At 38.3% G+C, this 22,036-nt stretch overlaps 1 protein-coding gene across 18 annotated transcripts in view; it reads left to right on the top strand.

The window, feature by feature from the left end:
- ROBO2 (roundabout guidance receptor 2) overlaps positions 1-22,036 on the top strand; it is a 479,926-nt gene that overhangs the window by 47,334 nt on the left and 410,556 nt on the right. For all 18 annotated transcript variants that reach the window (XM_075769670.1, XM_075769605.1, XM_075769597.1 and 15 more), the window contains exon 2: positions 4,986-5,312. In XM_075769670.1, coding sequence (XP_075625785.1) covers positions 4,986-5,312 — 327 coding nt within the window. The remainder of the gene's footprint in view (positions 1-4,985; positions 5,313-22,036) is intronic.

Raw genomic sequence — 22,036 nt, 5'->3', positions numbered from 1 at the left:
ACAAAACTAACAATCACACACATATTGCTGGGGTGTGTGATTAGCAGTATTTCAGATGATGCTGAGGTTATGCTGAATGCTGTACTTATTTTCTGTACTTGTTGTGCTTTGCCTGACAGCATCAAGACAGAATGTCATTATATCTAATTCTTTTATAATTTCACCTGTTGGGTTTTTTTTTCCTTGTTTTTGTATTAGTACTAATGTAAGAGTATCTCATGTTGTGGCAGATGCTAGGAGTGCAATAAAATCACTGCTCTTTTTTGCTTTTGTATGAGATAATATTTTTTACTGCTGAATTATGTTCAGTAATGAATTGTAATTGTGAATTACTCAGTTTGTGGCAGAAATATTTGTAAAATATAAGACAAGGTTTTAAAGATACACCAGGACAAAGACATAGAGAGATAAGTTGAAGAGAGGTGGCTTATGTCTTCACTGTTGTTGGAGTAATCTTAGTAACTTTTTATTTAATGCGGCAATACGAACAAGAATACGTTAATAGTAAAGGTAAGATACTATATTCGACTTGCACATTGGTTTTTTTTCTGTGTGTGTTTTTTGGGTTTTTGGTTTTTTGAAGAGTGGTTTTAATTGTTCTGTGAAGTAATAAGCAAAAAAGGTGAGCCTAAAACTTTCTCTGTAAATTAGATGATGAGGCATATATGAATCTAATCTTCTCGAGATGTGTGATAACCAGTCATCTGCAGTAGCTATATGAACCTTAATGTACAGTAAGTATTAGAGTACTCTGAGTATGTATTCAAGTGTTAATGCGCTCTTTCTCATATGTGCAGCTTCATGGCAGCTTTCAGTTAGTCATGATATTGTAGGATTTTTTCTAAAGGCGTGTTTTTGCCCATCAGCATGTAATAGCTAATTTGAAGTCATTGCAGTCCATCATGGTAATGACTGCTTAGGGACTCTTAAACTCAGGGATTATTCACATGCTCTATGCACGTGTGAGATATTCTTGTACTGGAAATTCTTGAGGGAAGAATGGAGAAGGAAGCTCCATGGGTAGTCCAGGATACACCACCGGCTGCCTGCTTTTGTGCAACTGCTTATCTTGAGTATATCATGGTTCCATCACATCCTCCAGTAAAAGGAAAAGTATCATCTTCTGCCCAGTTATCTCAGGGGGTCAATAATTTTTATGTTCCTTCTAACTTAAGTTGTATTTGTAAGAGTATTGGGATGTGGGGGAGCCATAGTGGAAGAATCAAAACTCAACTAGGAAAATGCCATTTGAGGGCGTCACTTTCTAGCACATAAACAGTGTCTGTCAGAAGAGAGGCAACAGAGTCAAGTTTTTGGTTTTGCTTGCTCTTTCTAAACCAGAGTATACTCCTGGAATAGCTGTAGGTGCTCAGTTCAGTTTTGAAGGAGGGATTCTTCTGTGCTCTGATTTCTTCTATGTGTTTTGCTTCCCTCCTCTTAAGTGCACATTGAAGGGAGATAACTTGCAGTAGGAGATAGCTGAAGGTATGCTCAGCCATCACAGGAATGCCTGCTATGATCCCCCCTCAGAACACAGCCTGAGCCTTTCTCCTTGCTGATTGGCATGGTCTCTGCTGCCTACATCTCAACCCTTTCCTGAGCACAAATTGCTTAATTAGGATAGAGTGAAGTAAACATGAGTTTTGTGACAAACACTGGTACTGAAGAGGAAGAATTAGTGCTATTGGGACCTGAGGAGGGGTTTTGAATTGGGCTGTAGAAGGTGGAAGGTTTAACTATTTATGGGAGGGAGAAAGCCCTGTTCAAAGGATTTAACATGGCCTGTAATTCTCTGCAGAATGTACTACTTCGACTTTTGAACATTATCAACAAACCTTTGTGTATAAGAAAACTAATATTTTGGATTTGCATTTTGCATTTTTTTGCTACTAATTTTGTTACACTCTGCTAACCATTTATCAAAATTTAGTCGTATCTGTTCTCTGACTTAAATCCCTCTAAAGTTTCAGAAACACCTCAGCTTTGGTGTTCTTACTGATACTATTAGTATGAATTTCTCAGTATTAGTGGGGTTTTGTTTGTTTTGAGAATAAGCAACAAAATTGGTAGACTTGTGTGGAGAGTATTATATATATCTCTAGTCAATGTATGAAGTTTACTTTTTAGTCCCATGTACTGTGAAATTTTTAATCTTTTACTTTGAAAAATGCTGAAATCACCATTAATGTTGTATGTGGGGTCGTGGTCTAGAGATACATTTTAACGACAAATTCTGTTAGATTTTAAATGTGTATTTGTCAATAGAAGGGAGAATAAAATACATCTTTCGTTCCTAAATGTGCTTGAAGTTTATCTGTGCTTAGGTGTATATTGTCTATGTTTATTCTTGTACTGGCAGCACAGATTATGGATACCTTTGCTATACTGGTAGTAGAATCTGGTAGGCACTGAAAGAGTCCATTTGTACAGCAGTGGTGTAACACCTTATTGCTATGGCGAGCCTCCGTTTAATGACCTGAGTGTTACTAAAACAGAAGTCCAAACATGAATTCACTCCATAGAATGGATCCTTATTCTTTTCCTCATAACTTTTGGAGTAAATGAGGCATAGACAATATTTTTAAATATGTAGTGCCTGGAGTATAATTAAGATACTGATGTTAAATTGCTTTTCTACGACTCAGCGAAACTGCTGATCAGAAAATTGAGACAAATGTTTCACTAACTTGCAGAAGCTGATATACCTTGTATTTAAGAAGTGCAGCCCAATTGTACTAGCATGGCAGCTCCACTCAAAGGATTTTCAGGATCCATGTTAGAAAAGATGATTTGTGCTAGCAATTAAAGGGGCAAACTTTTTAGTAGGGCCTGTTGCAATAGGGCAAGGGGTAATGGTTTTAAACTAAGAGAGGGCAGATTTAGACTAGATATAAGGTCAGGTTGGATGGGGCTCTGACCAACCTGATCTAGTTGAAGATGTCCCTGCCCATGGCAGGGGGGTTGGATGAGGTGACCTTTAAATGTCCCTTCCAACCCATTTTATGAATTAGGAGAGCTGACTTTGCTTTTACGAGAAGCAATGTAGAGGCACAAATTACTGTGGTGTTTGTTGCAGAAAAACTGTTTTTCAGGCTAATAGTCTAATTAAATATGCAGTAATGAATTATATGTGAATAACTAATGCTGAAGTTAGAAGTGCTGGACTTTGATTTTCTGTTGGGTGACACTGTTCTTGCATTTACTCATCTCTACAATTTGTCTGTTAATAGCTGTAATGAGGAGCATAACAAATGAGAAAGGATTTATTTTTTTTAGAAGAAGGGTCTTGCAAAATTTGGTTAGTGTTGTGATGCTGTTTAATTTTTTTTTTTATTTTTTTTTTTTTTTTATTTGGGATGCTGTGACTTGTCTTAGTGAAATTGCACTACACAGTAAAGGCTGTAATGGAAGGTTGGCACTGGGATTTTCTCCAGGCTGGTGAACTCAACACAAATCTCTTCCACATAACTCGCCTCTATGGTTCTCCCTTCCACCAGCACCTCTCTTCCTTATTCCAGGAGTTGAGAGACAGGGTAAAGCTCCATTGAAGAAGGTGTTGGACAGTGGTCAGGCTCTGCTGCTTCCCTGCCCCAGGCAGTGGGAAGACAACTGACTGTAAAAGAAATACAGAAGGGCAGAACAGTGTGCTGAAGTGGCTGCACGGAAAAGTACAGGGCAAGGCACAAATTTGCTGTTGTAGAGAGCACAAAATTAGCAGTGTAGAAACTTCAGTATTATCAATACTTAGTAGTCTTGAATAGTTGTGAAGGTTTAATGATGAAGGTTTTAATGATTCATCATCAGTATTGTAAAGTGAAAAGTAATATTCTGGTGGGCAATTGAAAGAAGGTGGTGCTTTGGTTTGTATTACTTTCCAGTGATAGAGGGATTCACTTTTTTACTTAATCCTTAGTACTTTAAAAATGTAAGTGGAACCACATTCCTTCCAAGATATTTTGCATTCATATTGAGCCCCTGGAGCGCACTTGGGGATAATCTAAGGTTTCAGACCCCTGGTTAGATACATTGTGTAGAAATGCTGGAGCTGTTCAACTCTCAGTAACCATGTAACGAGGGTTGTGATGCAGTGTTGGTAGGAATTTAGGGATACTGCAAATAGGTTAGAAAGTACATTTGCAGATAAAAGATGATGGACACCAAAAAGCAAAGTGAAGGAAAGGATGAATGCAGAGAGAAGGGAAATGGACCTATAATGATTTCTCAGGCATTGGTGTTTGCAATGCACTTTCAGCTGTGTGTCTGCCTGTATTGTATTTGTGTGTGTGTGTGTATGCATGCAATCCACTGAAAATTTCTACAGTGCGGTTAACATTTGAGATTTCCAAATAAAAATAGAGCTCATGAATGACTTCACATACTTTGAACAGTTAGTTGCCAACTGTTGTACTAGAAATATATGAAGGAAGGAATACTTTTCAGGTTTCTGTTGTGAGTTTTTGTTTGATTTGGAATTGTTTTCTTCTGTTTCCATACCTGGGCTGATTGTGGAAAAGAGATACAAAGCATACATACGAAACTACAAAGAACTGTTAATCAATGGGTGGTAAGACACAGTGCTTTTGGATGTCCATCTATTGAGTCTGGCAGAAGAAAGGAAGGGAAATGGTAACCATGAGGGGAATCCAAAAGCACACAGGGATCTAGAAGCAAATGTAAATAGAGAGGTTATTGGAACAAGGAAAAGATTGTCATGCATGTATGTGTAAAAGAGCCTCTTTTAATCCCAGTCTGCATGTGGTATGGATTTGATAATGCCTTAGAGGTGTATATGTGTAGTCCAAACTCAGTTTTTTAGCTTTGATACAGTCTCTGATATCAGACAAAACAGTATCAGGTGTGTACAGGTTTTCATATTTTATTTTCTTTGAAATAATTTGTGTTATTAAGAGTAACTTGTGCGAACTCTTTGTGAAGCCTAAAATTAAAATAAATTGCTCTTTCCTCCCTCTCTCCTTTTTCTCTAGGATCCCGTCTCCGCCAGGAGGACTTTCCACCACGGATTGTTGAACATCCTTCAGATGTGATAGTCTCTAAAGGAGAGCCAACAACTCTGAACTGTAAAGCTGAAGGACGGCCAACTCCTACTATTGAGTGGTACAAGGATGGGGAGCGAGTGGAAACAGACAAGGATGATCCGCGCTCGCACCGCATGCTCCTGCCCAGCGGATCTTTATTTTTCTTACGTATTGTGCATGGACGCAGGAGTAAACCTGATGAAGGAAGTTATGTTTGCGTAGCAAGGAACTATCTTGGAGAAGCTGTGAGTCGCAATGCATCTCTGGAAGTGGCATGTGAGTAGTTTTATATGATTAGCACTGTGTAAAACTTTATAGTTGCTTTTATGTTGTCATCCAGCACTTGCACACAGTCAGCAGTCTGGGAGATAACAAATGTAGATAAGTATGATGTTTTGTCATTAGCTATAGCTCTTAGTCAAGGCGTTTCTACATGTGTTTATACAGTAGCAGTGACTGTAGAGAATACGTGATTTATACTGAAGCAAGGTTCTAGCCAGCATATAATCATGATTGGCACAAACATGGACAAAGGCTAATCTTCCTCTAAAGAATAATCTAATTTTTAAATTATGACTAAAGTTGGTTATAGTGAAACTAATGTGGAAAAATACCTATCATTTAATATAAGGTGCGCTGTCTGTTTCTCTTTATCTAGTCATCTGTTACCTCAACAGAAACAGACAGCTTCTTGGTGACTCATGTTCTGTACTGCTGGAAACCTCAATATGTGCTCCTCTATCATAAACTTGATACAGACCTCATTCATTATGTGAATGGCAAGTGAAATTGTTGGCCATTTCTCATATCATTCAGAGCAGTCTTATTCTTTATCGATTCTCTTTGTCTTAAAAGAGAAGTCATCATGGCTCTTTCAGAGACCACCTGGCATGCATGATCTGCTTCCAGTAGAGTTAGCAGAGATATTAATGATGTTCGCATAGCAAGCAAGCTTATCATACATAAAATATAATAAGTTGTATATTATTTTTTGCTGCTTAGTTATTCAGAATATCAACTAAGGGTAGCTGTGTATCTTCACATTAAGGTGTATTTTAGTAGATTCATAAATGTTCTTCTCTTGTTGGACTTCCCCCCCCAATTCTTTGTATGGCAGTAGTTTCACTAAAATGTGTTTGACAGAAGGTAGGGCTTTAGCACCAACTTGTTTTGCTTAGTTGATTAAGAAATGGATTTAAGTACACATTAAAAGGTATGTTGGTTTAAGGAGGTGGGGGGAAGCACAAAAGAGAAGTCTTTATTCCTGATGCCGTCTGCAGACTTTTATAGCTAATGTTATGTGATCTTGAGGCTTCAGTCATCTTGGAAATTGCGGAAAATGCCATTTTTGAAATATTTAGATGGTGGTATAGGCCAAGTAGAACTGACTTGTTCACTGCCTTTCACTTGACATAACCTCGATTCAGAACTGTTTCAAACAAAAAATGAAAACAGTTTTGGCACACATTCAAGGCACAGTTTTGGTGGGTATGTAGGAACCGAGAAGATGACCACCTTAAGGAAAGCTGAAATCTGGGTGAGTATGACTCTAGACAAGTTTACTGGATTATATCTGTCTTTGTACATGTGGCTTTTAAACTGTTGCGAAATCCTATGAGAGAGGCATAAACACTTTGAAACCTTTATTGCAATCTTTTTGATTGGGACATCTGTGTTGAAGTTCAGAAGATTGTTCAAGTTATACCTGGAGTCATCTAATTTAAAAGTGACTGATTATTTTGAAATTTAAAGATGCTTTATATTTTGTCAGCTTTCACTGATCCCTACTTCAGTGACTGCTGAGAGACTCTTGTTACAATATCCCCAGTTTCTGGAGTTACCGTTTTAACCACTGTAGCTGGTGACAGGTCATGCATGAACTGTGTGTGAGATAGAAGACTTGAAAAATAATAAAAGCATGTTTCATTGTCAGAGGTATTTTAGAGCAGGATCATAGAATGTGAAACCTGAGATCTGAAACCATAGCTAAAGTTTTTGCAATAGCAACGTGCACCTGACACGAGATTATTTTACTGTTTTCATAGCTTTGAAATTTAACTGTCTGAATTCCCCAATTAAATGGTTTAGCAGTCTAAAGCAGGCACTCCTCTTCCTCTTCAACAGTGCTTTGTCTTTCCTTGAGCCATACTGTGGCTGTGATTACAGGAAGGTCTTAAAGAAAAAAAATGCAAATAATATGTACATTACTTGTTAATTTTAGAAATTCTGCTGGTTTTGTGTTCATTGGTTTTAAAATCACATGGTGATACTCAACATGTGTATCAAAACCATCCTCTGGAGGATGATAACAAAACTACCCAGTTTCCCTTAGTTTTGAGACACTTTTAATATGATTGTTGGTTCTAACTCAAGTGACTTTCAGAGAACAGTTATTTTAAGGCTTTTAACTGTTTTTTCTAATGTCAGCATTTCTGGACTGAAGAAGATGGGCAGGTCTGTAGCAGTCCATTTGCCCGCTAGGGAAATGAGTTGTTGCTGACAGCCTGTTGTCAGCAGTGAGTCCTCATTCACCTGTTCTCAGCTGCTGCTGAAAACTGTTGCCTGGATATTGCAGCCCTGTCCACAGGAGCCGGGACAGCAATGTGCAATCGGGTCCTCCTTGTGCTATCTGTAACGGTGTTGAAAACTGCTCTTTCCACACTAAGCCAAGCTGTTTTCATCATCAGAAAAAAGAACAATTGTCCTTTGCTGACAACATGGTTTTGGATTATTATCTGACTATAGGTGGCCTCAAATTGTGCCATTAGAGACAAACTGCTTCTTTTTACAGGTTTGAAATGATTGAGTCTGCTATTTTAGTGAAAGAATCAGTAATTGTTTTACTTATTAAACCATTACTCGCTGATAATGTTCACTTGCAACTTTTGAATGGTTTATGAAGAAAAATTTATTGGTTTTATGTATCTAAGTGTGTTCATGTTTATGTATTCAGATGATAAACAGTGTTAATTGTGGTTCATTCTATTCTATTTCCTCCCCTCCCCCACCATGGGCACCTGCCATAAAACCACTGGGATTGAAAATCTTCTGATGCATCTGTATTTATGTGTAAAGACAGAAGAAATAGCTCTTAAGCGAAATTCAGTTGAGGCATACAGTGATTCAGAGGATAGTGTGGCCCATCTTGAATGCAATAATTTTGCCCCCTGTGGGTGTTTTTGGGGTTTTTTTTGAGTGATTTTTTTCAAGTTATTGACGTCCCTAAGCTCTTTTTGATCTAGTAGCAGTTAACACCTTTCCCAAAGATGACAAATTTAGGTACCAGCCCACCCAAAGCATTTAAGTGTGCTTTTAAATCCATGCATATTCAGAGCATGTGCATACAATCAAGGGCAGATACTTTTGTCCTGATGTATGTCCTCAGAAAAAATTTCTCTGTGCCAATGAAACTGTGAAGAACTGTGACTTGGGAAGTTACTTAAAAACTATCATTAACATACAGAATGTGCTTTTAGAATTTTTTTGCCTTTAATTTAGAAAGCCTTTATTCCTGAAGACATTTAGGAAGAAATAGGAGTTTGTATTTGAAGGCACAGTTTAGGATTGATATGACTTACTCTATTTTATTCTTCTTTTAATCTATTAACCCATGGTGTGCTTTGTGCGGGTTATTTTTTTCAGTAGGAGCTTCCTCAGAAGGAAAAAATAATGCTAACAGCAGAACACTGGGTATGTGGCAAATTCTGATGTAATATTTATATGTTTTATGGTTAAATCATTAAAAATAAATATTCTAGTCCTAAAACAACTACAAAGAATTGTATTCAAAAGAGTAAAACAGCTTTCTTTTGATTTTATGTATTAGAATTTGTATTGAAATTGAACAAGGATTGGAATTATTAGAAATATGTTGATGTTCAGATTTTCTTGGGAGGATTTTAGAAAGGCAAGTAGGCTTGAAATGGTTTGATCTTTTATGAAACTGCTTTCATATTTGAAAGCCAGAAGTTTAAAAACAAAAGCACGGTTTTTCCAAAGGTACGACTTGACACGACTGGACCTATGTGGTGGAGTTTTCCAGTGGGAGTATGAGGAGACACATTTGCAATAGCGTCTGTAGGTAGGATTTCAGTTGCAAGCACTGGGGCGCCACGTGTAAGCAAGAGAAAAAGCATGAGGGTCCCCGCACTGACTCAGGCTGCCTCTGATCTAGCCTGAGTCAGCGGCAGCCCCCAGAGATAGCAGCTGTAGCCCCAGGTGTTAAATATGTGACAGCAGCTTGATCTATCGACCACTGTAAGAGGGGGCTCTGGCCTAAATGAAAATTCATGAAAAATTGATGAAGTCCCCAGATTATTTTTTTTTTTTCCCCTTTTCCTTTTCCAGTGCGGTGCCAATGCAGCGAGGAGAGATTAAATGAGGTGTTGAATGCTTTAGTGGCAAGGAGGTTGTGGTTCAAAGGTCACAGGTCAAGGGAGGGAAAAAAAGACCAATTTTCTACCTTACTTTCCTTTAAAAGAAAACATGAAGCTTTTCAGATTAGCTGGGATTTGCTGCTATTTTAATATAAGAATAAAGCTCAGGAATATTTACAAATAAGATTCTTTTCTGCATGGGTTGGCAAAGGGTAGGAGTGTGTGGGTTAGTGCTAATAGAAAACAGTGGAAGACTGAGTCATAATTCAATTGGAGAACCAGAAATAGATTGAATTTTGTAATGGCAGTATAAATTTGGGCTTCCATCTTTCTGAGTCTGTGCTTGAACTGAAGTCATTTGGAGAAAGAAGAGGTCTTGCATTATTTATATGTCACAGATTGCTTGAATAGCAGGCTTTGAAACGGTCTCCAAACATAATGATCCTGTTTATGTTAGACCCAAAACTGAATTATGTTTTTATCTGTAACAAGAGAGGTTATAGTAGCACACTGCATTTAGTGTGAAGAGTCACAGGTGTATTCCAAAGCAAGCATAAGCCAGATCTTAAACACAGGCGACAGTAATTTTACAAATAAGACAGATATGTTTTAATACTCAATGAATAAGGGCTGAGAGGTATAAAATACATGCTATGTAATCATCTATGTACCATAATGCTAATGACTATTTGCTGGAGCATGTGCAAAAGGCTGCAATATGTTCATAATAATGAAGTCATTAATTTCATTTGAGATATTCAGAGTAAGGACGACCTGTAAAAGAGGATAAAAAAGAGCACAATGTACAGGACTCTAAAATGGGTGGATGATTCTTTTTCACCTAGTTTCTGTCCAACATATGACTTAAATATAAAAATTGTTATTAATTCTGTTACTGGTAATGTCAAAGTCTGATTTGCTTTGGGGTTATTTTCACATGTGGAGAGTACATCCTGTTTATTTACTTACACCCCTCCTGCCCTCATCCTTCTCAACAGTGTGAAAAGCTTCATGTCTGAGCTGGCAGTCTTTTGCTGTCATCAAGACAGAAGTAATTGTTGTAGAAATTGAAATGCTGGAGACTGTGGTCCTGTGGATGAGCTGTGCCAGGACACTGAAAAGCATCGTGCTTTTTCTTACTCTACATTTCTCTGAGAAGAAATATAACAAACCGTAACTATTATGACAGCATGCTTCATGAAAATAAAATTCCTATCATAGAAGAAAATAAATGAAATTGTATCTGATTACATAATCAGGGAAAAGGCAGAATTCATAAGATGGGGGGAACACTTCAAACCTTGGGTGTACTTCTGAAGCTTGCAACAAGCAATTTCTGTTGATTAGGATGAAGCCATTTAGAATACCACTCTTCGAAACCATTACATAATACAGCATATCTGTATAGGACATAATTTAATTCTTACAGTCACTATTAGAAAGTAAAGAGGTTAATAAATACCAGTGAGTGAAGCCGTATCAGATAAATCAAGACCTGACTGATTGACATTGCAAAGTTTCCTTTTAAGCAAAAAAAAATAGTTCTGATTACTTAGTTTATTAATTTAGCTTTTAGCTGAGTGTTTCTACTGCTTCTGAATTCACCTGGGATGAGAAACCTAGATATTTGAGAGGGTGTGGTGTGTGCTGTTTTAGTTTTGGGTTTTGTTTTCTGCCAGTAGCTAGAGTGAACTAGAATTTTAATGACAAAGGTGCTTTTCATCAGGATAAACTAAACTGTATCACCGGTCATTAACACATTTCTCACAAACTGTTTAAGATTGTGCGTCAGCATTGATGCCTTCAGTGTGGACAAAACCAGTATTTCCCATCATCATTCACTAGGATTTAGACAGGTGACTGCATTGTTACATTTTCATTTCTTATCCTTTGAGCTCCACTTGGACATGCAGATTTAAATGTTTAGTTCAAGGCTAAAAATGCTAATGACTCTGCACATTTAAGAGCTATCACACTGATGGTAGATCCAAAGATATTTAACGTGATTTCAGTCATAATATCAAGCTGTACAGTGCCTGTAGGTTTCTCCAAACCTTGTTCTTGTTCTCAATTTTCTTTTTCTTGCTCTTTCTGTAGTGTGGTCAGCTTACAATAGGCTTTTTTGGTAGGTGTTCACAGAATCATAGAATGGTTTGAGTTGGAAGGGACCTTAAAGATCATCTAGTCCCAACCCCTCTGCCATGGGCAGGAACACCCTCCACTAGCCCAGGTTACCCAAAGCCCCATCCAACCTGGCCTTGAACACTGCCAGGGATGGGGCATCCACAAATTCTCTGGGCAACCTGTTCCAGTACCTCAACACTCTAACAGTAAAGAATTTCTTTCTAACATCTAATCTAAATCTACCATCTTTCAGTTTAAGGCTTTACCCTTTGTCCTGTCACTACACTCCCTGATAAACAGGCCCTCTCCAGCTTTCCTGTAGGCCCCCTTTAGGTACTGGAAGGCCGCAATTAGGTCTCCCCAGAGCCTTTTTTTCTCCAGGCTGAACAACCCCAACGCTCTCAGCCTGTCCTCATAGGAGAGGTGCTCCATCCCTCTGATCAGCTTCGTGGCCCTCCTCTGGACTCGCTCCAACAGCTCCATGTCCTCCTGTACTGGGCCCCCCAGAGCTGGACGCAGTACTCCAGGTGGGGTCTCACGAGAGCGGAGTAGAGGGGCAGGATCACCTCCCTCGACCTGCTGGTCACACCTCTTTTGATGCAGCCCAGGACATGGTTTCCTTTCTGGACTGCAAGCGCACACTGCCGGCTCATGTCGAGCTTCTCATCAACCAACACCCCCAAGTCCTTCTCCTCGGGGCTGCTTTCAATCCATTCCTTGCCCAGCCTGTAGTTGTGCTTGGGATTGCGCTGACCCACGTGCAGGACCTTGCACTTGGCCTTGTTGAATGTCATACGGTTTGCACAGGCGCACCTCTCAAGCCTGTCAAGGTCCCTCTGGATGGCATCCCTTCCCTCCAGCGTGTCTACCGCTCTACACACCATGGTGTTGTTGACAAGCTTGCTGAGGGTGCACTCCATCCCACTGTCTATGTTGCCGACAAAGACGTTGAACAGTGCTAGTCCCAGTACTGACCCCTGAGGGATGCCACTCATTACCGTTGGCCATTGAGCCGTTGACCACAACTCTTTGAGTGTGACCATCCAGCCAATTCCTTATCTACCCAGTGGTCCATCCATCGAATCCATGTCTCTCCAATTTAGAGACAAGGATGTCGTGCAGGACAGTGTCAAATGCCTTGCACAAGTCCAGGTAGATGACGTCAGTTGCCCTTCCCTTATCCACGGACGCTGTCACCCCATCATAGAAGGCCACCAAATTTGTCAGGCACTATTTGCCCTTAGTGAAGCCATGTTGGCTGTCACCAGTCACCTCCTTATTTTCCATGTGCCTGACCATAGTCTCCAAGAGGATCTGCTCCATAATCTTGCCAGGCATGGAGGTGAGACTTGACTGGTCTATAGTTCCCTGGGTCTTCCTTTTTTCCCTTCTTAAAAATGGGGGTGATGTTTCCCCTTTTCTAGTTGGCGGGAACTTCACCAGACTGCCAGGACTTCTCAAATATGATGGAGAGCGGCTTAGCAACTTAATCCACCAATTCACTGAGGACCTGTGGATGCATCTCATCAGGTCCCATATGCACTTGTGCACCTTCAGGTTCCTTAGATATTCTTGAACCTGATCTTCTCCTACAGTGGGCAGTTCTTCATTCTCCCAGTCCCTGCCTTTGTCTTCTGTGACCTGGGCAGTGTGGCTAGAGCTCTTGCTGGTAAAGACAGAGGCAAAAAAAGTCATTGAGTACCTCAGCCTTCTCCATATCCTGGGTAACCAGATTTTGTATTACATTCCAGAGGGGCCCACATTTTCCCTCATCTTTCCTTTCATCACTGACATACCTATAGAAGCTTGTCGTCCTTGACATCCCTGGCCAGAAACAGCAAAATGAGCTCTAAAGAGAGATATACAGGTTCTCACAAAACAAACAGGCTTCAGTACCAGAAGAATGTCTGTTGTGAGCACTTAAGCTCAGCTGGTTATGTGTGCTGAGAAGGATACATCAGCCCAGTAAAAATTTTCCTTAACAGCTGGAAGTTGGTTCCACGATGTGAATTCCTTCTGAACTGGTCAGTATGTCTTTGCAATGTGCTCTCTTTTACTATGTAGTCAGTCTAGTATCATACCCAGCGTTGCTGTAGTAGCAATAGTGTCTCACATCCAAAAATGGTTAGAGAAGCTTTCTGTAGGATCTCTAATTTATTCCTTGATTTCTTCTCCCAGGATCTACTCTTTTCCCCACCTAAAAGAGAACTTTCAATGTTAGAATTTTAGAAGCTATTTGCAATGCGCTCAATCTGATTCTGCTTCTAATAATTTCTTGCACACTTCCTCTTTTGATTTTTATCAACTTCCTTCTTCCCCTTGCCTTTGATTCTATTTTATTTTTTTAATCAAATCCTGCTGTTTATATATCTTTGTTCTAACTGATAAAATGTTGAAAACTAAGGAACTACTGATGACTTTACAGAAACCTTGAAAGAGATCAGCTATTAGCTGATCTGTTAGTGTGTGCTTCATCATGTACCGATTATTTTTTTTTTTTGGTTGAAATTTCTCTGATTTTTAGTTCATCTGGGAAATAAAGGCGAACAAGATAACATTGCATTTTTACAATTGTGTTCCCTTTGCTCAGGAGCCTATAACCACTATTTAAATGTTAACTGAAATATTAGCTGTTGTTGGCGTATGCTTCAGACATACTATTCTGCGATGTCACATAGGTTTAAAAAAAACCCCAGTACTTCAGACCATTCCTTTGCAAATGTTGCATGATCTCAGTTGTACCAAAGTTCATTATTATGGTAATTAACAGTAATTATTAGTGTGAGATAGGTGGATGTATTATATATACACATATATAAGTATGTATATTTTTTTTATTCTGGTAATCATTATATTTGTTTGAGGACACCAGAATCTTATCCTTTCTTTTTTTTTCTGTTTTTGTTCAGATATGTTCTTCCCAATGTTCCCTGTTCCAGCTCTTAGAGGACTAAAATTTAATCATAGCTTTGGTGATACTTCCATTTCAAATGCTCTCACAGATGTTATACTTTGAATAAGTTTCTAATATTTGGGATTTATGTGGGAAGGGAAGTGGTGCTTTTGTTCCACTCCTCTTGCTTGAATTTTTCAAGTGGCAGTGATGTGAATGTATACTGATACTTTGGAAATTGCTTCATCATATTAAGAGGAGAGAGGCATACACAGTCACTTTCTGCTGTATCATAGATCTGTCTGCCACTGTACAAAGGGATGTGGAGATGTAAAGAACTGGATCAGAGTCTCCTGTGTTCTACACAGCTGTATTTTGTAATTCCATTCAGAAACATTTCAAGCTGCACTTTGAAAAGCAGTTTGATTGCTTTCCCCTTCATCCCTGAGCTCACCTCGTTCCCTGTTTCTGCTGGAAGCCTGTCTTGGAACTTTAGTCTTCCATTGGTGAGAAGAAAAATAGTTCTAATGTTTCCAATGTAAACATAAACATGCTTTACTTAGGCTTCTTCTTGTGATCTGATTTTCCTTTAGTTTAGTTGTTTCCTCTCCCTTGTATTTATAGACCACAGTGGTATCACTTCTCATCTCTGCTATTGCTGAATTAAACAAGCTCATGTCTTCTCTTGGAAAATATTTGTTTGATCCTAGTAGTCATTCTTCACCTGTTCTAGTCTGCATCCATTTTCTGAGACGTGGGTGGGTAGATTGCATGTAATATTTCAAGACTGTCATGCTGTGTGTTATGAACTAATGTTAATAACTACCTTCACTGTTCCCTTATCTATCAGTCCTGTGATCATGTTTTACTTTTTTTTAAAGCGTTTGGTAGCTCATAGTCATTCTGTAGTAACCTGATGCAGATCTTTCTCTTCCTCTATAATTCATAACAGATGAGCTTCTACTTTATTATAAACTTCCCTGTGATGAGTTCGAAAGCATATGACCTTGCACTTTCTGTTATTCCACTTCATCTAGTGTCTCCTACACTAGTCTTCAATGTCATCCAGTTCTTCCAGTTTAATGTGATCCTCCTGTTTTGGTCCTGCTGGGCTTGTTACCTAATCTTGTATGCCAAAGTAAAAAGTGGCCTTGGTGTTCAAATTCGGCAATTTTTTAATTCACTTATATCTTGCTGGGGGACTTTTCTTCTATGAATTGGACTTGAACCTGCCTCTTGCCCACCCCTTATGCAATATCATTTGTTGAAATAAATGGGAAAGCAACAATTTTCTGCCAGCCTATGAACAAAATACCAACCCAGCAAGGTTGAGCCATGTGAATATTGGTTGTGGGAAGGAAGTGGTTTATTGACTCTCATTCTGCTCCTGTTACAATCTCAAAACACCAATCCATACTTGAGAATCTGAGGAAAAATATCCCCAGTTTAAGTGGATTAGTAGCAATCTTGCAAAGGAATAGCAATCTTGCAAAATAATTTACATTGGTTAATCTTTTGAATTATTTTTCAGATCATAATGTATGCAAGAAGTTCCCTGTCTGCTGTATGCATGTACACACACACAAGTATAATTTAGGAGAATGTAGGTATGGAAAAAGAAAAAAAGACTTCAACCTTCTGACTTCAACTTTTGGAATTAATTATTCAGTGCTACACGTAGTGCACTTGGTGACAACAGTATTATAAACCCCTAAAGCTGACAAATAATTGGACAATCACTTTATATTTTAGCAGAGACAGATATTAAATGGAACTTCAGGTATGGTTAGAATGTAGGAATTCCTGTGTTTTGTCCAGAAGAGCATCATTGAGGAAGTTATGTAAATTTTCTTAGTTTTTATTTTATATGGAAGAATGAAATTAGTGATGATGAAAGAAATGAAAGAAACTAGCGTCCTCAGGACAGCTTTCAATTTATTTCCACGATAGACGCAAATTCTTCACAGATTTTACATGCACATACAGCCTTTGGGATATGTAGATTATCAGCTGTTAGTATGAAGAAACATTTTGGTTGCAATATGGTTACAGAGCGATTTTCAGAGTGATACATTTTTATTGTTTCTCAGTTTTGAAAATGAGGACGGTGATCTCAGCTTTCAGGAGACCTTTCCTCTTTTACATCAGAGACAGTGGCATAATGCCCTACTGGGTCACACCAGTTGGTCCGTCTAGCCCAATGATCTATATTGGGTAATGACAAAGATGCTGTTTAGAAGGACACGTGAGCTTAAACACTTTCAGTGGCTCATTCGCCTCATAGCTTCTGTGGAAATACAATTGTTTTTCTTAGTTAAGAATCAGAAAAAGGCACAGGTAGCAGAAAATCTGTAGGCGTTGAAAGCATCTGGTATGGGGGAAACACTGTCACCTTAGTCATGGAGATATTTGTTATCTTTACTGCAAGATTGTCTTTATGAAAGAGATGTGTATGTAGAATTAAGAGTTTTCTTTCTTTGCACCTCAGTTTTCTCTTGAAGTATAGAATATTTAGAATGTTTTTAAATTAAGTTGATAACAAAGCCCATATGTGGGAGCACAGTTTGGGTATAAATTAGAAGTTACTAGAGCAAACTGGAAAGTTAAATGAACCTTTTCAAGGTATGTCAGGATGGCTTTTTCTTCTAGCAAAGCATCTTGGTTACTGAAAAGTAAATGACAAAAAAATTTAACTTGAAATTATTTTTGGAAAGTATTTGCTTTTGTGTTCCATCTATGTTGTTTCTAATTCTGTCTTCTCTTTTTTATGTATTTCTTTTATATTTCAAATTTAGGATCAGCAACTAGAAATCACGTCTTCCTCAACTAGTCTATTCTTGGGTTGGTTAAATTACATTGACTCTTTGGATTGTTGGAGGGGGAGATAAGTAGCCTGCAGTTTGGACACCCAGCTGGGAAATGTGGTTTAAGCCACTCCAGGTGCTAAGGATACATACGTTAGAGCCCCTATTCATTCAATTAGCATACATACAATTCTTATTCTACCGTAGAAGCAACTCAATTACCTGATTCAAACCTGTAAATTCCACTCCTTGAGATGCCTGCCTAAAAGTCAGTGGTGGCAATACTGAACATCAGTCATGTTTTCTTTGAGATGGAGCCATCTGTTCAAGGTCATGTATCATGTTGATTGCAGAACCACAAGCAGAAGCCAAATCTTTTAATTGGTAGTATTATATCTTAAGAATTTGAGAGATGTTCTTCATTTTGTTTGCGTCCCTCTGCCTCCTGTAAAAAACAAGTGACTTCATCTTTCTTCATGCTTTTGTTCAGATTGTGTTCCCATTTGAGCAACATCTGATTCTGAATGTATTAGTTCTTGTAAATTTTGGACTTTTTATAGATCTTATACATAGTATGTAAACTTTGATTCTATCAATCTCATTGAAAAAGCAGGAAACACCCCACCCCCCTGGGGAGCACTTAACATAAATAAACTTTTCAGAAAGTGGGCCATAGGGAAAGAAATTGCAGAAATCCAAACAAAAAGGTTTCTTTTGTCTCTAAGAAATTGACATCTTACAAAAAGCAATCCAACCACCAACCAAAAAAATCCAACCCCAACACCCAAACCACCAGACATCACCACACCCCACCACACCCCACCCCCCAAAAAAAAGGCAAACAACCAACCAAAAATGGGGGTGGGTGGGTGGTACAGTTCGATCTGCAAATTGTTATAGAATTACTCCTTTCCCTACCGGTGTCATTAGCCTAGATGATAGCTCTACTGAAGCCCATGCTTTTATATTTGTTGTGAAATTGGAAGTGGGGCGTTTGAGAGCGAGCCCTGGATTTTTTTAAATCTGGATTTTCTTATCAAATAACTTGGTCAAATTGTAAGGACTTGTTTTCACTTGCAAGAATAAAAGCTTGTCTTTGACTATTCTTCGTATAATTCACTTGCTAATTTTGCCATTCATCAAAATATTTTGACTGGTTATTGTAAATATACTGTGTATATGTGCAGATGTAGGTTTGTATGTCACTTTTCTCATTATGCACCTGCATACTGAACAAATGTGAACTTGGTTTCTGTTGTATTAAACCCGTCACAGTTGTTTTATTCCAGTGCTGCGGATGTGCTTGAAGATAGTTTAATAATACTAATTTTCATCTCCCTTGGAAATGATTTCACTTTTGCAGAATGGTTCATTACAAGGAATGTATGTAAAAAGCAGAAGTTAAGAGCTATGAGAAAGGAACAATTTTGTATCAGCATACCATCAAGTTCCTAACAAATGAACAAACAGGAGGTAGTGTACAATATGTTTTTAAATAACTTTTTTATTTGCTGAAGTTATGGGAATATGAACTCAAGTTATAATGAAATAATATTGGCAATATTGTTTAGAACTTGTACAGTATACAGCTATTTATCATATTTTATATCTATTATAATGTTATATGTCTATAAAAATGTGTGTATACGTGTAAAATATACAGTTTAAACACATATTTTTAAAAGTGGGCTCTATCATTGATGCACATTAAAATACCTAAGTAATGGGCAGTGTAGGGGTTTTAGTGTCATCTGTTGCTGTCTGTGCTTTAAAGAAGCTTCTTTGTCAGGCACACAGTGTGCACAATATAACTGCAGTATAAAATGTGCATGTTTCCATGCATTCTCACTGTATATCAGAATCAGTCTATGACATTATGTACTCTTATTGCCCCCTTTCCACTAGTCCAATACAGATGCAAATAATTACAGAAGAAATACTAAATCGATATTTTTTTCTGATTTTTAGTGGTCTTCTCTTCAACCTTCATGCTTCTGCTGTGTTATCTATGGGATATTTGTAAAAGCCCCCTTTTTTTTTTCTCTTTTTCTAACCAAGTAGACTAAAAACAACCCTAGGAACTCAAGGAGCAGTGTAAATAAGGATCTTCACTTGTTTCCATATGTAGCATCAACTGCAGGGAATATGTGTACACTTGTGCCAGCCGTTTTTCCATCGCCTATCCCAAGCTCCTCACTTGAGGTGACCTCTGAAGTGCCTGCTACAGTGAGTGATGGAGTTAATGAGATCCAGCGACACCATGACCCTGACCCCCTCGTGGCCTTGGTTTCACTCATCCATCTTCCTAGCCCCACAGGCTGCGATGTGCTGTGTGGAGACAGGATTAAACAAGTGTGAATAAACAAGTTCAAAGCTTTCTGTCATGGCTGCCAACACAGAACATCAAGAAAATGAGGCATTAATAACCCAATGCTGGGGACACATGTTGTTTTGCCGTAGGAACACCTGGGGAAAGTACCATTTTCTGTGCGATCCGTCTTTTGCATGCCAGGAAAAGTTTGCTTAAGACTTTTGTGAAGGGTGCAAGATTTAGCCTGCCGTTCTTCTTAGTCATGAAGCTGGCAGCAGTCACACCAGAGGTAGAATACATCATCCAGAAATGTGCTGAAAAACCTGCTATGAAGAACCCTTTGCTTATATCGTGTGTTATTTGGGCTTTGATTCATCAGAAATGATTGGAGAGGATTTTGTGGTTTTAACTTAGTCTATTTAGAGAAAAAAAAAAAAAATCAACAAAAAAACCAAAACCAGTCTGAAAACTATTGCCAAGATTATTCTCTTAAGGAAAATCTCACAAGAGGATTTTCGTACTTTGTCATACACAAATTTTTTTTGCTATACTATGATTTTTCTATAATCATGATTCTATGATTTCAGGTTGAATCTGTATCTGTGGGTAAGATGCTGAGATAAGATAGGCTTTTCTTCTGGTTGTGCCAGTGATTTAGGTAGTATCTGTTGTCTTTTGAAGACATTCTCCTCACCCTGTGGAGCTTTCCGATCAGTTGACTAGTCAGCGATTAAATACATTCATTTAGTTCAATGGGTCAGAGCTGTTGTGGTGGGTAGAAAATTACTGATGGATTATCAGTTTCATCACCTCTGACATCCGGCCTTAGCATGGTTCATCATCTGAGAATTCATAACACATTTGCCTGCAATAACATGCTCAGCTACCTGTGTGGTCATGGATCTAGGTACTGGGAATGTTGTGTTCGGGATTGATAGGACAAATGTCACAGAAATTAGAAGGGCATCGTGCTTTTCCGGTGATAAAAACACCCATTCGTACCAACTACTGAAGAGTGTCCTAGGGTCAGTAGCAAGTTAAGTAAGTTACAAAGCTGTAATTCACTGATACTTGTCTTTTCCTAGAGTGTTTCAAGAAATAAAAGTGCTTTTCAGAGTTGGAGGAGCTTTGCATTTAGAGTAACTGGACACTTATGAGGCAGAAAATAGGTAATGATTTTTAAAGTATAAAACTATCAAATTGATACTGAACAGGTACTTTTTTTATTCCTGTTACAAAGTAAATCTCAGGTTTTTTCCTAGAGTCCAATCCTGAAATTAGTGTGACTAAGCCCAGTTGGAGATGGCACATTACTGTACTTCTCATATGGAAATTTATGACAAAACAAAAGGATGGCTAAGAGATCTAGTGAATGAAGAGGAAGGACCATTGTCCTGAGCATTGTCAAGGTTAGCAAACCTTGGCTGTCATGGTGGGGAAGTTATTCCTCTAATATTTGAGCCATCTCTTCAGCCTTTTCTGTTGTTCTTGTAATTTTGATTTATATCTTATTAAACTAAAGAGATTTCTGTTCTTCCTCTTGTGGGAGTATGACTCTGCTGGTTTGTCTACGTGATCACTGAACAGATGATCCCTCAAATATCTCTGACTTCATAAAGATTCAGGAAGTGCTCATGCCTTCTGTATTCAGATCTTTAGAAAATGAATTGCTAGTTTTTCTACTTCTTTCTCCATGGTTTCTTGTAGCATTGTCTATCCCCATAGCATCTTCCCACCATATTTCTACAAATCCCTTTTCAAGTGTGGGGCATAGAGTGTTAAACATAAAGCTAGTTTGAGATTGCATATGTAATCAATAACCAGATATCCAACAGTTCTTTTATCAGTTAATTTCTTTTCTTCCACAGAAAAATTTTGCTACAATGTGGGAATAGCTAGCCAAACTAACTCCTGCACTTTAGCTTGTGATTTTGCTGAATAATTCTTGAGTTTCTCATTTGAGTTATGCACTTCACAAAGGGAGTTGATTTTTCTACTAGGTGTGCTACCTGTTGTGTACAAATAATGAGGAGGAAGGTGGCGAGAGGAAAAATGGTAAATGACTAAAATGAAAAAGAAAGGGCAAAGACTTGTTAAGAAAAGTAATTTTTATTTTTCAGCAATTAAGACCCTATGGTAAGGTTTTTCTTCTTCTGGCTTTATTGGAGCATCTTATGATTTATTTTTCTTTTTATCATCTCAGAGAGAAAAACAACTAAAGTTGTTATTTCCTCCTGATGGCATATCCTTATTTTCAGTAAACACTCAAAATATAAAACAAGGTTAGAAGCCCTGGATAAAAAAGAGATAATCTCTGCTGTTATTGAAATAACTTAATATATGGAGCTATGTTGGAAGACAGCAGTTATAGAACATCTGCTATATTCTTCTCGTTCCTTATGTATCATAGTTCACTGGAGAGACACTTGCAATGTAGTTACATTTACTTACCTTAATTTGAGGATGCTGCTATCCTGTAGCTTTGAGTTTAC

Source organism: Balearica regulorum, chromosome 1, assembly GCF_011004875.1.
Source record: "Balearica regulorum gibbericeps isolate bBalReg1 chromosome 1, bBalReg1.pri, whole genome shotgun sequence".
Classification (NCBI taxonomy): Eukaryota; Metazoa; Chordata; class Aves; order Gruiformes; family Gruidae; genus Balearica; species Balearica regulorum.
Note: the sequence above shows the minus strand (reverse complement) of the source record. Positions and strands in the feature narration are given on the sequence as shown.